Source organism: Bombina bombina, chromosome 3, assembly GCF_027579735.1.
Source record: "Bombina bombina isolate aBomBom1 chromosome 3, aBomBom1.pri, whole genome shotgun sequence".
NCBI lineage: Eukaryota > Metazoa > Chordata > Amphibia > Anura > Bombinatoridae > Bombina > Bombina bombina.
In genome coordinates, this window is record NC_069501.1 from 824,256,674 (window position 1) to 824,272,097 (window position 15,424).

General features: G+C 42.3%; 1 protein-coding gene across 2 annotated transcripts in view; it reads right to left on the reverse strand.

Annotated features, from left to right (window-relative positions):
* Positions 1–15,424, reverse strand: part of ARHGEF7 (Rho guanine nucleotide exchange factor 7) — a 657,452-nt gene that overhangs the window by 71,995 nt on the left and 570,033 nt on the right. For both annotated transcript variants that reach the window (XM_053707777.1, XM_053707776.1), the window contains exons 17-18: positions 14,349–14,442; positions 1,980–2,069 (exon numbers count right to left, since the gene is read on the reverse strand). In XM_053707777.1, coding sequence (XP_053563752.1) covers positions 1,980–2,069; positions 14,349–14,442 — 184 coding nt within the window. The remainder of the gene's footprint in view (positions 1–1,979; positions 2,070–14,348; positions 14,443–15,424) is intronic.

The following is a 15,424-nucleotide window of genomic DNA, read 5'->3' on the forward strand; positions in this document are numbered from 1 at the left end:
TTTATGACCTCCAATGGCCAAGGCACTCACCACCTCCTATGACCCGGACCACAGAAACCGTTACTTCTACTGCGCCGCCAGTCAAGCAAGGAAGTCGATAGGCCCCACCCGACAGAAGGAATGCCTCGCAGGACCGCCCCTGCACTAGGGAGAAAACGCGCCAAATCTTGCTCGCAAATACTCCCGGAAAAGAAACTAAGTCCACCCATTGCCAGAGCCACATGTCACACATATTGCAGCAATGACACAACAAACAATATTATGCACAAACCGCCCCCCCCCCTGTTCAATTATCCCCCTACCAGGGATATTAACCCTTGATTCTATAAAGATAAGAGGTATCACACTGTGACTGTCTTCTGCCTTATTATGTGTAAAAAAATATAAAACGATCTTACCAGAATCTACACCGTGGAACAGGAACACGGCCTCTCAAGTGTGACAGTATAGTAGCACCGCTCCTGACATGGACTTGAGTGTAGAAAGCAGGCAGCGAAACTCGTCAACGCTGATTGCTTACGGAGCTATTAATCTGGGTCGGAATGGTTTCGCAGAAAGACTCTCCCTGCATCTCTGGACTCTAACTTTCACCCAAGCTCTCACTGAGAGGCTGACAGGGCTACTTAAAACTCCAGTCCCATTCTGAAGAGACATAAGAGACTACTCCGAATCTTCCGACACTTCTCTGCCAACCTCCTGTGACGAAAGGCAAAGAATGATGAGGGAATGGGATGAGGGAAGTGGGGGAGGTATTTAAGCCTTTGGCTGGGGTGTCTTTGCCTCCTCCTGGTGGCCAGTTTCTTAATTCCCACAAGTAATGAATGAAGCCGTGGACTCTCCTCCCCTTTAGATGGAAAAGGGCTTTTTATCTTCATCGCTACTTAGCTGCAACTGCTGCATTATGTCCCTTTAAAATATTAAAACAAAAAAATAAAATGTGGGTTTCTTTAGAACATAATAAAAAGAATAGTCAGAAAAAGGAAGAGGAGTTGTCTTCTATGCACCTGATGAAGGTGGGGATTTAAGGTTTTCGTTTACTGTCTGGCATCAGTTTTCTTTGGCGAGTACTACTAGGGTGAGCTTAGATCGTGTCTTAAAGGGACACTGTATCCTTTATTGTGTTTCCAATGGCCAATTTTATCTCATAGAGTGTATTAAAACTTTATTTTGTTGAAATTGCTGCTTCTGCCTATAGAAACTGCTACCTACGCTGATAATATAAATAACAAACGTACTCTCTGTAGAGAAGCTATAATCATGAGACAATAGCACTAAATAATCTTCTAGTGGAGGTAGTTTATTTTTATCTGAAATAGCTAGTTTTGCTCATTTAAAGGGACATTATACCCTCGATTTTTATTTGCATTAATGTTTTCTATCCATTTATATAGCCCATACAGTTTGTTTGTATTTTAAATGGATAGTTTTGCTCATTTTTAAATAACATTGCTCTGATTTTGAGACTCCTATCCAAGCCCCAAAGTTTTAGGAGAATACTGAGGTATACCTACTCCAGCTTGTTCCTGTTTGTGTAAAGAGTCTTTTCATATGCAGAGGAAGGGAGAGGGGGTGTCTGTTATTTCCCACTTGCAGTGGGTGTTCTAGCTACCTTTTTAACAGAGCTAAAGTGGGAGCTTCTAAGAACGTTTTTAAATGGTTTTATACTGGATTTTTATATCCGTACCTGTGCATATTATTCTTTAAAGTAGTGTCTATTACATGCAGTTATATGAAAATTGGTGTATACTGTCCCTTTAACTCCCAGCCATAATTAGCATTTTAATACCTAACCATTAAGGCTGTGTGTTGTGACACACATAACATCAGCAATTCTTCTTTACCTATAGGCTTAGAAGGAATAATATTCCATGCATTTAATACATTTCTAATTTAATGTTACAGTACGATAAACGTCAATCTAAAGTGTTTGAACATATGACTGGACGGATCTGATATGAGAATAATAAAACAGTACTCACTAGAATTTAATGTTTGCCGTGTTTTGGCACTTGTACAGTAGGCTTCAATCACCTTTAGAATCTGAGCATCTTCCTCTAGAGCAGCTGTACCTGTACAGAAACAAGAGATGGGTCATCTGCTCCCATAATGTCTCTATAGGAGACATTGTATAAAAGCAGTTATTTTAATACACTAAAGTGACTGCATTAACAAGAAACAAAGTGCTAAATACAAATGGCATTAAAGAGCCATATTAGTAAAAAAAAATACTCTAATCCATTACAGCATATCATTTTAAGACTATCGACCTTGCTCTATTGAGTCTATAACCCCTGCAAAGGGGTTAAACACACAGAAGTGCTGCTTAGGAACCGTGGTGACCTGCTGGTGCTGAGCGGAACCCTCTGCTAATTTAATCAGCAGCGCTAGTTGAACATCTAAGTACAATAGTGTACCATGGGTCCTAAGCGGCACTTCTACTGTGTGTATAACCTCTTTGCGGGAGTTATGCACAACAATAGCCATACATTTACATTCTCTAACAGATTAGAACATGTAATTTTTCGACTATTATGGCACTTTAACTGAATGGTTTAGACTTGGTTTCATATTAAATACTTAAAGATATATAAAACAGTCTGTTTCATTGCTGTAATAAAAATAACACTAAGCCAGGGCTCAACAAATTTGTTTAAAAACTTAAATTATGCTTACCTGGTAATTTTCATTTCTTCTAACGGGGAGAGTCCACAGCTGCATTCATTACTTTTGGGAATTCAGAACCTGGCCACCAGGAGGAGGCAAAGACACCCTAGCCAAAGACTTAAATACCTCCCCCACTTCCCTCATCCCCCAGTCATTCTGCAGAGGGAACAAGGAACAGTAGGAGAAATATCAGGTGAAAAAAAGGTGCCAGAAGAATAAAAAACTAAAACACGACCGCCCCATAAAAACGTGAACAAAAGAAAATTATCAGGTAAGAATAATTTAAGTTTTTCTTCTTAAACGGGGAGAGTCCTCAGCTGCATTCATTACTTTTGGGAAAACAATACCCAAGCTATAGAGGACACTGAATGCAAAAAAGGGTGGGTAGACAAGGCGGCCCATTCGAAGGGCACCACAGCATGAAATTACCCCAACCAAACAACAACTGCTGCACCGAGCAGAACAAAAAGAGACTGAAAGGACTAAGTAACTGTTAAATCTAGCAAGCCCATATAGAGACCGCTCAAAGGTACTAGAGTCCACCGAGCACAAGGCCCCCGAAGAGACAAGTCCCGCCCGCTCCAAGGCCGTACCAATTTCACATATTCCCGGAAGGGAAAAGGAAAAATAAATATTCAACAAGAGATCTAAAATCTCAGCAACTAGGGTAAAAAAAGGAACCCAGCAAAATCGAGCTTGAGCGCAACCGCAGGTCGCAGCAAGCCACAGAAAAATTAATAGAGATAAACTCCAACGCCTACCAGAATTAAGATACGGGGAAAAAAAAACCTACCCCAATCTGGAAAAAGTTCAAAAGACCAAGATTCGATCCAAGACAACCCCAAAGACGGAGCAGAACCCATAACTCATACAGAGTGCAGTCTGCACTCATGAAAGAGCTGTCGCGGAATAAGCAGATATTCCCCAGAACCGCCAACAATTAGCAGCCTAAGCACTTAACGTGCTCCAGATATAGAGTTCCTGGCTGCCACACAAGACTAGTAGACATCAGTCACGAACACTAGCCTATCAAGTTAGAAACTGCACCAGGAGACTCTCACAGAGGAAACCCTCCGAAAATGCAGGCACTCACTCCCTTACAAAAATAGAGAAGCAGAAAGAACATGCTGAGAAAAAACTCCTCTAATCTACACTCCTAGAGAGATTACAAGATCTGTAGAAGAACACGGTCAAAAACTCAACTGATCCATAGGCCTCAGGTCGAAAATGGTAAAAACCAGCCCACAGCTGGATTCAAACCAACAACTCAAGTTGCCAAGCACCCAAAAAAACACCATTAGGTTACGTGGGCTACTTCCTAGAGACAAAGGCCCAGAACCAAAAACGCCTGGCATGTCCAAAGATAAGGAATAAATAAATCCCCGTATTATCCAGAACTCAGAGGACTAAATGGTAACAAAAGGTAGGCAAACCCTGACCCTATGTAACAAGCTTGGCATGCTAAACCCAAGCCGGAACAGAACTTAGTAATATCTCGGGTTCCAGAACCCAGACCCAGAGTCCTTCCCTACAGGAAAGTGAACTACCAGACAAAAGGAGATCACACACTGACACAACAGTGAGAATGCAATACCAGAATCCAAGGTCGAGGGACCCCCCTCCGAGCATTAGATGGACACTATGGTATAACCCGATCCCCCTTATTGAAGGGAATGAAAAGACACCTGCTCACCCACCCACAGGTGCGGAGCATAAGTCATCGAACAGGTGGCTAAGCAGAAAAGACTGAAAGGGCACCCTCCGGCTGTAACAAACAGACAGCCAGCAAGCCCACCTATAAAGTGGAGCGGCTGAATAAGAGATCAATCTTGCGCTTGCTAGGCAGCTAACAAGCCATCAAGCCCTTCTCAAGTCTACGCACAAAGGAGCAAGTGGATGACTCACCTCAAGGGCTGAATCACTCAGGATCCAACTAGGAGGTCCGGCCAGATATCCTAGCCAAGACCAAATAACCGGCACCCGGAACACGGAGCCGGTCACAGACTTGGAACCCCTGAGGAACCATAGTAATACCTCATACGGAGAACCCTAGAAGATGCCAGCACAGCCCATCCAAAGGCCCAGGGGCACCAGACGTGCACTAAGCATCCCAGAGAAAGAAAATATACTTTTCCAAAATTAGAGGGACAACACCCTCCAGACCAACAGCTAAGAACCTGCCAATAAAAGGCACACTTCTGTAACAGAGGCTGCAAACCAGAAGCAATCCATCTGGGTCCACCTCCCGGTAACCTCCCAGGACCAAGGGACAAGAGGACGATGAACCCAATATATCCCAAAACCAACATATAAACTGATATGATGTAAGAAAGGGAAGCTCCAGGACCACCCAAGAGATCAATGCATTCTCTATAGTCCCCAAAAACATAGGAGAAGACAAGAAGCAGTATGAGGAAGAAAGGCAGACAAAAGTGCCCGATCCTCGAACACCAATGACCCCCCAACCATCCCGAGCAAGGGAAAGAAGGAAGTCTAAGACAACTCGCTCCTTAAGAAGAGGTACAGAGGTCAAGAATCTCAAAAAGAGTAAATCAATAAAAGCATACCATAGGAGAGATAAAAAAACAACAACCTGGTACTCCACAATAAGGAAACGTTGAAAACTCCAGCCCAAAAGGGAAATGGAGAGAACTAGCCCCAAGGTCGAACACCTTCGGAGTGCTTCATAGCAGGATCCTTCCAGGCCCCACAAACGGAACAGGACTAAGAGGACTGAACAAACCCCTTGATGCCCCACCCAAAGAGAAGCAATAAGAACCAGCCTGACATCATAAACAAAAAGGCCTCCTCTCTTAGCCTCGTCAAGAGCCGAATCTTAAAAGAAAAAATTAAACTCTCATGGAGTTCCTCTCCCTGACAATCCCTATTCTCAGGGAATATATCGTGCTGAAGGAGAAACCCAAGCATAATAAATTCATCTGAGAAAAAACTCACCACCCAACCAGGTCAGCCAGATATCCCAGTCCCACGTGGATGGTATAGAGTGACATTTAAGGAACAGAAACCTGTGCCCGACCAGGACCAGCCTGCTACAGAGGGCATTCCGGAACTGAACCAGGTCACAGAAATTTCGAAACCCTACAGGGGATAGTTAAAATTTAAGACTATGCGAATAATATCTTAACACACAACTTCCGCAGAAGTGTCCAAGCGACCACAAAATTGCTAGTATCGAATTCCAGAGACGAAATGTTTCTCAACTGAGAAAGTATAACAAACATGAGCTTCCAAAAAAACAAACAAATACATCCTAACCAGACGAGGGCAGCACTCACAGGTGAACGTCCATGAAAAATAGTTACACTGACAGACCCAGCCCATCAGAGATCCCATTTTCCCAAAGCTCAGAACTGGAATAAGATACCCCAAAGAAAAGATAAATCGGAGACAACAAGGAGATTAACGTCACCCCCCCACGTCTAACTCAGCTTGCCGTCCAGAGCAGAAAACCGAGGACCCCTCAACCCCTCCGGGCTGGGATCCTCCAGCACTGCCAAAACATGCCGCAGTAGGACACGAAGGCGCGCCAGTCTAACAAAAAGCAATAGGATAGAAATTATGGATAGGAAAGTAAAAATAAAACGGCACCTTACACCTCCAATGGCTGGGGCACTCACCATCTCCTAAGACCCAGACAACTAGCAAAACAGACTCTCTCCATCGCCAAGTGGTCAGGAAGACGGAAATGGTGACTAGAAATGTGACCACGCCCGGTCACACGGTACACCGTGCAGGCCAACTAAAAACGTGCCAAAGCCAAAATGGCTGCGCAGCCTGACAAAAAAGGCTGTTATGTTCCGATATAGCCACAAGTCCAAGTATCACTACACATTTAGCAGACAGAATCACATAACAAATGGTGATTAAAGTCTCACCCCCCCGGTCAATAACCCCCCTCAGGAGATATTAACCCTTGATTCCATAAGATAAAGGAGTCCCACTGAGACCCTGACTTCTTTGTTTACTTTACACTGCACACATTGTAAGTAAAATGAAACGATCTTACCGGAATCTATGCCATGGATCAGGAGCACAGCCCTTTAAGTGTGACAGATACTAGCCTCACTTCTGACATGGACTTGAGCGAACAAAGCAGGCAGCCTGAGGAGCTGTTAATATGAGTCAGGATGGTTTCGCATAAAGACTGTCGCTGCATCTCCGGACTCAAACTTTCATCCAAGCTCTCACTGAGAGGCTGACAGGACTACTTAAAACTCCAGTCCCATTCCGAAGAGTACTACCCTCAATAAGAGAATATCTTTAATCTTCCGACACTTCTCTGCCAACCTCCTGTGACGAAAGGCAAAGAATGACTGGGGGATGAGGGAAGTGGGGGAGGTATTTAAGCCCTTGGCTGGGGTGTCTTTGCCTCCTCCTGGTGGTCAGGTTCTGAATTCCCAAAAGTAATGAATGCAGCTGTGGACTCTCCCCGTTTAAGAAGAAAATCAATGAGCCAGCCCATACATTTAAGAGCCAGAATCTTTTGGCCATCTATCTATCAATGCTGTCTACCAATTCTATCTAATCTATCAAATCTATCTATCGATTAATTCTATCTAATTTATTGATCTCTATCTAATCAATCGATCAATTCTATCAATCAATTCTATCTATCTAATCAATCTATCAATCCTATCAATGCTGTCTATCCTAATCTATCTATCGATCACTTCTATCTAATCTATCGATCTCTATCTATCCTATCAATTCCATCAATCGATTAATTCTATCTAATCTATCTATTCTATCAATCAATCAATTCTATCTAACTATCCATATACAAGCAGTAAAAGACATACTTGGAACATACAAATGGAACAGGCTTGTTTTAATGGAACAGAGAAGTGATGCTTTTACATCACTTCCATATCCCAAGTAAAAATATCCAAAATACAAGTTGTTTTTGTTGTTGTTAATTTGTATGTACTTAGTAAATTTGTTAAACTTGCGTAATGTATAAAATGAACAGGAAGCAAGCTGGGTTGATGTGTTTTATATATGCAACGTATTTAGTATAAATTTATATGATAATTACATATTATACATAATACTGTTTTTTTTTTAGGAAATCAAAGAAAGGAACATCATAAATGTATATGAGTTTCACCATTTTCCACCCTATTTATTTTGTGATGTACTTTACACTGTCCTAAGAACAACAGATGTATCATTAGGAAAAATGCCAACTGTGATTATTAGTACTTTAAAAAGACATAATAATGCAATAATAAAATCATATGCCTCTTACGTGTCAGAGGGTTTTAGTATTGGGCAAATCATTGTGTATAGCTATTTGTTCAACCCCAGCAAATGGCTAAACACATAAACCACAATCAAGATATTCAATACATTGTGACTACTGGTAAGGACCAGCTTGGCGGTGGCTTTGTACAGAACATTAACCATGAATCTGACCCATTTGCAGGGGGTTAAATACATAGTTACACAAAAACAAATGAGCAATCATAACATGCTCTACACATCTCTGATGGCGAACCTTGTCACTCCAGATGTTTCAAAAACAGAATTTATGTTTACCTGATAAATTACTTTCTCCAACGGTGTGTCCGGTCCACGGCGTCATCCTTACTTGTGGGATATTCTCTTCCCCAACAGGAAATGGCAAAGAGCCCAGCAAAGCTGGTCACATGATCCCTCCCAGGCTCCGCCTTCCCCAGTCATTCGACCGACGTAAAGGAGGAATATTTGCATAGGAGAAATCATATGATACCGTGGTGACTGTAGTTAAAGAAAATAAATTATCAGACCTGATTAAAAAAACCAGGGCGGGCCGTGGACCGGACACACCGTTGGAGAAAGTAATTTATCAGGTAAACATAAATTCTGTTTTCTCCAACATAGGTGTGTCCGGTCCACGGCGTCATCCTTACTTGTACCAATACCAAAGCTTTAGGACACGGATGAAGGGAGGGAGCAAATCAGGTCACCTAGATGGAAGGCACCACGGCTTGCAAAACCTTTCTCCCAAAAATAGCCTCAGAAGAAGCAAAAGTATCAAATTTGTAAAATTTAGTAAAAGTGTGCAGTGAAGACCAAGTCGCTGCCTTACATATCTGATCAACAGAAGCCTCGTTCTTGAAGGCCCATGTGGAAGCCACAGCCCTAGTGGAATGAGCTGTGATTCTTTCAGGAGGCTGCCGTCCGGCAGTCTCGTAAGCCAATCTGATGATGCTTTTAATCCAAAAAGAGAGAGAGGTAGAAGTTGCTTTTTGACCTCTCCTTTTACCAGAATAAACAACAAACAAGGAAGATGTTTGTCTAAAATCCATTGTAGCATCTAAATAGAATTTTAGAGCACGAACTACATCCAAATTGTGCAACAAACGTTCCTTCTTTGAAACTGGATTCGGACACAAAGAAGGCACGACTATCTCCTGGTTAATGTTTTTGTTAGAAACAACTTTCGGAAGAAAACCAGGTTTAGTACGCAAAACCACCTTATCTGCATGGAACACCAGATAAGGAGGAGAACACTGCAGAGCAGATAATTCTGAAACTCTTCTAGCAGAAGAAATTGCAACCAAAAACAAAACTTTCCAAGATAATAACTTAATATCAACGGAATGTAAGGGTTCAAACGGAACCCCCTGAAGAACTGAAAGAACTAAATTGAGACTCCAAGGAGGAGTCAAAGGTTTGTAAACAGGCTTGATTCTAACCAGAGCCTGAACAAAGGCTTGAACATCTGGCACAGCTGCCAGCTTTTTGTGAAGTAACACAAACAAGGCAGAAATCTGTCCCTTCAAAGAACTTGCAGATAATCCTTTCTCCAAACCTTCTTGAAGAAAGGATAGAATCTTAGGAATTTTTACCTTGTCCCAAGGGAATCCTTTAGATTCACACCAACAGATATATTTTTTCCATATTTTGTGGTAGATTTTTCTAGTTACAGGCTTTCTGGCCTGAACAAGAGTATCAATGACAGAATCTGAGAACCCTCGCTTTGATAAGATCAAGCATTCAATCTCCAAGCAGTCAGTTGGAGTGAGACCAGATTCGGATGTTCGAACGGACCTTGAACAAGAAGGTCTCGTCTCAAAGGTAGCTTCCATGGTGGAGCCGATGACATATTCACCAGGTCTGCATACCAAGTCCTGCGTGGCCACGCAGGAGCTATCAAGATCACCGATGCCCTCTCCTGATTGATCCTGGCTACCAGCCTGGGGATGAGAGGAAACGGCGGGAATACATAAGCTAGTTTGAAGGTCCAAGGTGCTACTAGTGCATCTACTAGAGTCGCCTTGGGATCCCTGGATCTGGACCCGTAGCAAGGAACCTTGAAGTTCTGACGAGAGGCCATCAGATCCATGTCTGGAATGCCCCACAATTGAGTAATTTGGGCAAAGATTTCCGGATGGAGTTCCCACTCCCCCGGATGAAATGTCTGACGACTCAGAAAATCCGCTTCCCAATTTCAAACTCCTGGGATGTGGATTGCAGACAAGTGGCAGGAGTGAGTCTCCGCCCATTGAATGATTTTGGTCACTTCTTCCATCTCCAGGGAACTCCTTGTTCCCCCCTGATGGTTGATGTACGCAACAGTCGTCATGTTGTCTGATTGAAACCGTATGAACTTGGCCTTTGCTAGCTGAGGCCAAGCCTTGAGAGCATTGAATATCGCTCTCAGTTCCAGAATATTTATCGGGAGAAGAGATTCTTCCCGAGACCAAAGACCCTGAGCTTTCAGGGGTCCCCAGACCGCGCCCCAGCCCACCAGACTGGCGTCGGTCGTGACAATGACCCACTCTGGTCTGCGGAAGCTCATCCCCTGTGACAGGTTGTCCAGGGACAGCCACCAACGGAGTGAATCTCTGGTCCTCTGATCTACTTGTATCGTCGGAGACAAGTCTGTATAGTCCCCATTCCACTGACTGAGCATGCACAGTTGTAATGGTTTTAGATGAATTCGCGCAAAAGGAACTATGTCCATTGCCGCTACCATCAAACCTATTACTTCCATGCACTGCGCTATGGAAGGAAGAGGAACAGAATGAAGTATTTGACAAGAGTTTAGAAGTTTTGATTTTCTGGCCTCTGTCAGAAAAATCCTCATTTCTAAGGAGTCTATTATTGTTCCCAAGAAGGGAACCCTTGTTGACGGAGATAGAGAACTTTTTTCTACGTTCACTTTCCACCCGTGAGATCTGAGAAAGGCCAGGACAATGTCCGTGTGAGCCTTTGCTTGTGGAAGGGACGACGCTTGAATCAGTATGTCGTCCAAGTAAGGTACTACTGCAATGCCCCTTGGTCTTAGCACCGCTAGAAGGGACCCTAGTACCTTTGTGAAAATTCTTGGAGCAGTGGCTAATCCGAACGGAAGTGCCACAAACTGGTAATGCTTGTCCAGAAATGCGAACCTTAGGAACCGATGATGTTCCTTGTGGATAGGAATATGTAGATACGCATCCTTTAAATCCACCGTGGTCATGAATTGACCTTCCTGGATGGAAGGAAGAATTGTTCGAATGGTTTCCATTTTGAACGATGGAACCTTGAGAAACTTGTTTAGGATCTTGAGATCTAAGATTGGTCTGAATGTTCCCTCTTTTTTGGGAACTACGAACAGATTGGAGTAGAACCCCATCCCTTGTTCTCCTAATGGAACAGGATGAATCACTCCCATTTTTAACAGGTCTTCTACACAATGTAAGAATGCCTGTTTTTTTATGTGGTCTGAAGACAATTGAGACCTGTGGAACCTCCCCCTTGGGGGAAGCCCCTTGAATTCCAGAAGATAACCTTGGGAGACTATTTCTAGCGCCCAAGGATCCAGAACATCTCTTGCCCAAGCCTGAGCGAAGAGAGAGAGTCTGCCCCCCACCAGATCCGGTCCCGGATCGGGGGCCAACATCTCATGCTGTCTTGGTAGCAGTGGCAGGTTTCTTGGCCTGCTTACCTTTGTTCCAGCCTTGCATTGGCCTCCAGGCTGGCTTGGCTTGAGAAGTATTACCCTCTTGCTTAGAGGACGTAGCACTTGGGGCTGGTCCGTTTCTGCGAAAGGGACGAAAATTAGGTTTATTTTTGGCCTTGAAAGACCTATCCTGAGGAAGGGCGTGGCCCTTGCCCCCAGTGATATCAGAAATAATCTCTTTCAAGTCAGGGCCAAACAGCGTTTTCCCCTTGAAAGGAATGTTAAGCAATTTGTTCTAGGAAGACGCATCCGCTGACCAAGATTTTAGCCAAAGCGCTCTGCGCGCCACAATAGCAAACCCAGAATTTTTCGCCGCTAATCTAGCCAATTGCAAAGTGGCGTCTAGGGTGAAAGAGTTAGCCAATTTGAGAGCATGAATTCTGTCCAAAATCTCCTCATAAGAAGAATCTTTATTGAGCGCCTTTTCTAGTTCATCGAACCAGAAACACGCTGCTGTAGTGACAGGAACAATGCATGAAATTGGTTGTAGAAGGTAACCTTGCTGAACAAACATCTTTTTAAGCAAACCCTCTAATTTTTTATCCATAGGATCTTTGAAAGCACAACTATCTTCTATGGGTATAGTGGTGCGTTTGTTTAGAGTAGAAACCACCCCCTCGACCTTGGGGACTGTCTGCCATAAGTCCTTTCTGGGGTCGACCATAGGAAACAATTTCTTAAATATAGGGGGAGGGACGAAAGGTATGCCGGGCCTTTCCCATTCTTTATTTACAATGTCCGCCACCCGCTTGGGTATAGGAAAAGCTTCGGGGGGCCCCGGGACCTCTAGGAACTTGTCCATTTTACATAATTTCTCTGGAATGACCAAATTCTCACAATCATCCAGAGTAGATAACACCTCCTTAAGCAGGGCGCGGAGATGTTCCAATTTAAATTTAAATGTAATCACATCAGGTTCAGCTTGTTGAGAAATTTTCCCTGAATCTGAAATTTCTCCCTCAGACAAAACCTCCCTGGCCCCCTCAGACTGGTGTAGGGGCACTTCAGAACCAATATCATCAGCGTCCTCATGCTCTTCAGTATTTTCTAAAACAGAGCAGTCGCGCTTTCGCTGATAAGTGGGCATTTTGGCTAAAATGTTTTTGATAGAATTATCCATTACAGCCGTTAATTGTTGCATAGTAAGGAGTATTGGCGCACTAGATGTACTAGGGGCCTCCTGTGTGGGCAAGACTGGTGTAGACGAAGGAGGGGATGATGCAGTACCATGCTTACTCCCCTCACTTGAGGAATCATCTTGGGCATCATTTTCTCTAAATTTTGTGTCACATAAATCACATCTATTTAAATGAGAAGGAACCTTGGCTTCCCCACATACAGAACACAGTCTATCTGGTAGTTCAGACATGTTAAACAGGCATAAACTTGATAACAAAGTACAAAAAACGTTTTAAAATAAAACCGTTACTGTCACTTTAAATTTTAAACTGAACACACTTTATTACTGCAAATGTGAAAAAGTATGAAGGAATTGTTCAAAATTCACCAAAATTTCACCACAGTGTCTTAAAGCCTTAAAAGTATTGCACACCAAATTTGAAAGCTTTAACCCTTAAAATAACGGAACCGGAGCCGTTTTTATATTTAACCCCTTTACAGTCCCTGGTATCTGCTTTGCTGAGACCCAACCAAGCCCAAAGGGGAATACGATACCAAATGACGCCTTCAGAAAGTCTTTTCTATGTATCAGAGCTCCTCACACATGCATCTGCATGTCATGCTTCCCAAAAACAAGTGCGCAATAGAGGCGCGAAAATGAGGCTCTGCCTATGATTAGGGAAAGCCCCTAGAGAATAAGGTGTCCAATACAGTGCCTGCCGGTTATTTTACATAATTCCCAAGAATAAAATAATTCCTCAAAGCTATGAAGTATAAAATATGCTTATATATCAATCGTTTTAGCCCAGAAAATGTCTACAGTCTTAAAAGCCCTTGTGAAGCCCTTTTTTTCTTTATGTAATAAAAATGGCTTACCGGATCCCATAGGGAAAATGACAGCTTCCAGCATTACATCGTCTTGTTAGAAATGTGTCATACCTCAAGCAGCAAAAGTCTGCTCACTGTTTCCCCCAACTGAAGTTAATTCCTCTCAACAGTCCTGTGTGGAAACAGCCATCGATTTTAGTAACGGTTGCTAAAATCATTTTCCTCTTACAAACAGAAATCTTCATCTCTTTTCTGTTTCAGAGTAAATAGTACATACCAGCACTATTTTAAAATAACAAACTCTTGATTGAATAATAAAAACTACAGTTAAACACCAAAAAACTCTAAGCCATCTCCGTGGAGATGTTGCCTGTACAACGGCAAAGAGAATGACTGGGGAAGGCGGAGCCTGGGAGGGATCATGTGACCAGCTTTGCTGGGCTCTTTGCCATTTCCTGTTGGGGAAGAGAATATCCCACAAGTAAGGATGACGCCGTGGACCGGACACACCTATGTTGGAGAAACTACATTTCCCATGATGCTTAGGCACTATGAATTCCAGTCACGCATCAAGGGAAATGAAGTTCAGAAACATCTGGAGTGCCAAGGTTCACCATCACTTCTCTATACATTAGAACATTTTCTTACTTACTCCATTATTATTATTTTCCTTTAAATGCAAATTTTATCTGAAAAGTACGATTCCAGATAAGGGGGGTAGGAAGAAAAGAACAAAATGGCCTGTACTTAGTTTCCATAAACTAAGATACATTTCTTAACTTACTTTTCCTTAGTGCAAATTCCTCATCTGACGGTTTCCGTTCTGGTTTTCGCTTGGGAAGTAACTTTTTCATGGTTTTGGGGCTCTTACTGAGGTCCTGTTAAAAAAAGAAACAGCTCAGAGAGCCTTTTCCTTACTAAAACAATCTCTTCCCATGCCATTTATCAAATTACATTTTAGTTGATAGAATAGATAAAAGAAACCAGCACAATTGCTGAACATTATCTGTCAATTAAGAAACAAAGACTGTATCTTATAACAAAATGGAAAATAAACTCCATATATCTAGAATCATGTTCATGGTTCAATAAAGAAAATACATTTACACAAAAATGTATTTTATCAACAGTATTTCTCGTACAGTATGAGGGGAAGTTTATAAACTGTACTTTAATATCAGTGAACACACTGTCAATGTGCCAGTGTGAGCAGAAGTAATACACTATAGTCCCATGCGTATTTAGGTGACAGTGACAAGTGGCAGACAAGCACAAAGGAGTTTCAGGTGAGATAACTATTTTCTGAGATTACTGAGGAACAAGGTTAGGAGAGAGATGTGAACTCAGGATGTTGAAAGGGGGAGGGATACTTGTAATAAGGAATGAAGCCCCTAGCGGAGGTGATAAACCTCAGTGCTTGGCAGTTTTCCTATAGAGCCCAGACATGACATTTGAAGGGGACAGAGAATGGTTAGCCCCTTACCTTAAGAATACAAGACATCCTCTAATAAAGTATAAGGAAGCAAAAACAAAGTAAATGAGCAGAAAAATGACATGAAAAGCAAGCATGAATACAAGTTAATGTGATACATATTGTGCACTACTCTGAAGGAAAAAAAGAAAATACATTCACTTATTTTATCATAATTTACTTATATGTACAGAGAATGATTTTGTTTTGCCATTGATAGCCAGAAGCATACACGATCTTCAGCATTTTAGTGCATAATATATAGCTCATGTCGTTTTTATTTAGTGATATGAACACATTTTTTCTTTCATGATTTAGAAAGAGAATGTGATTTTAAACAACTTTCCAAATTTCTTCTGTTATCTAATTTGCTTTGCCCTCTTGGTATC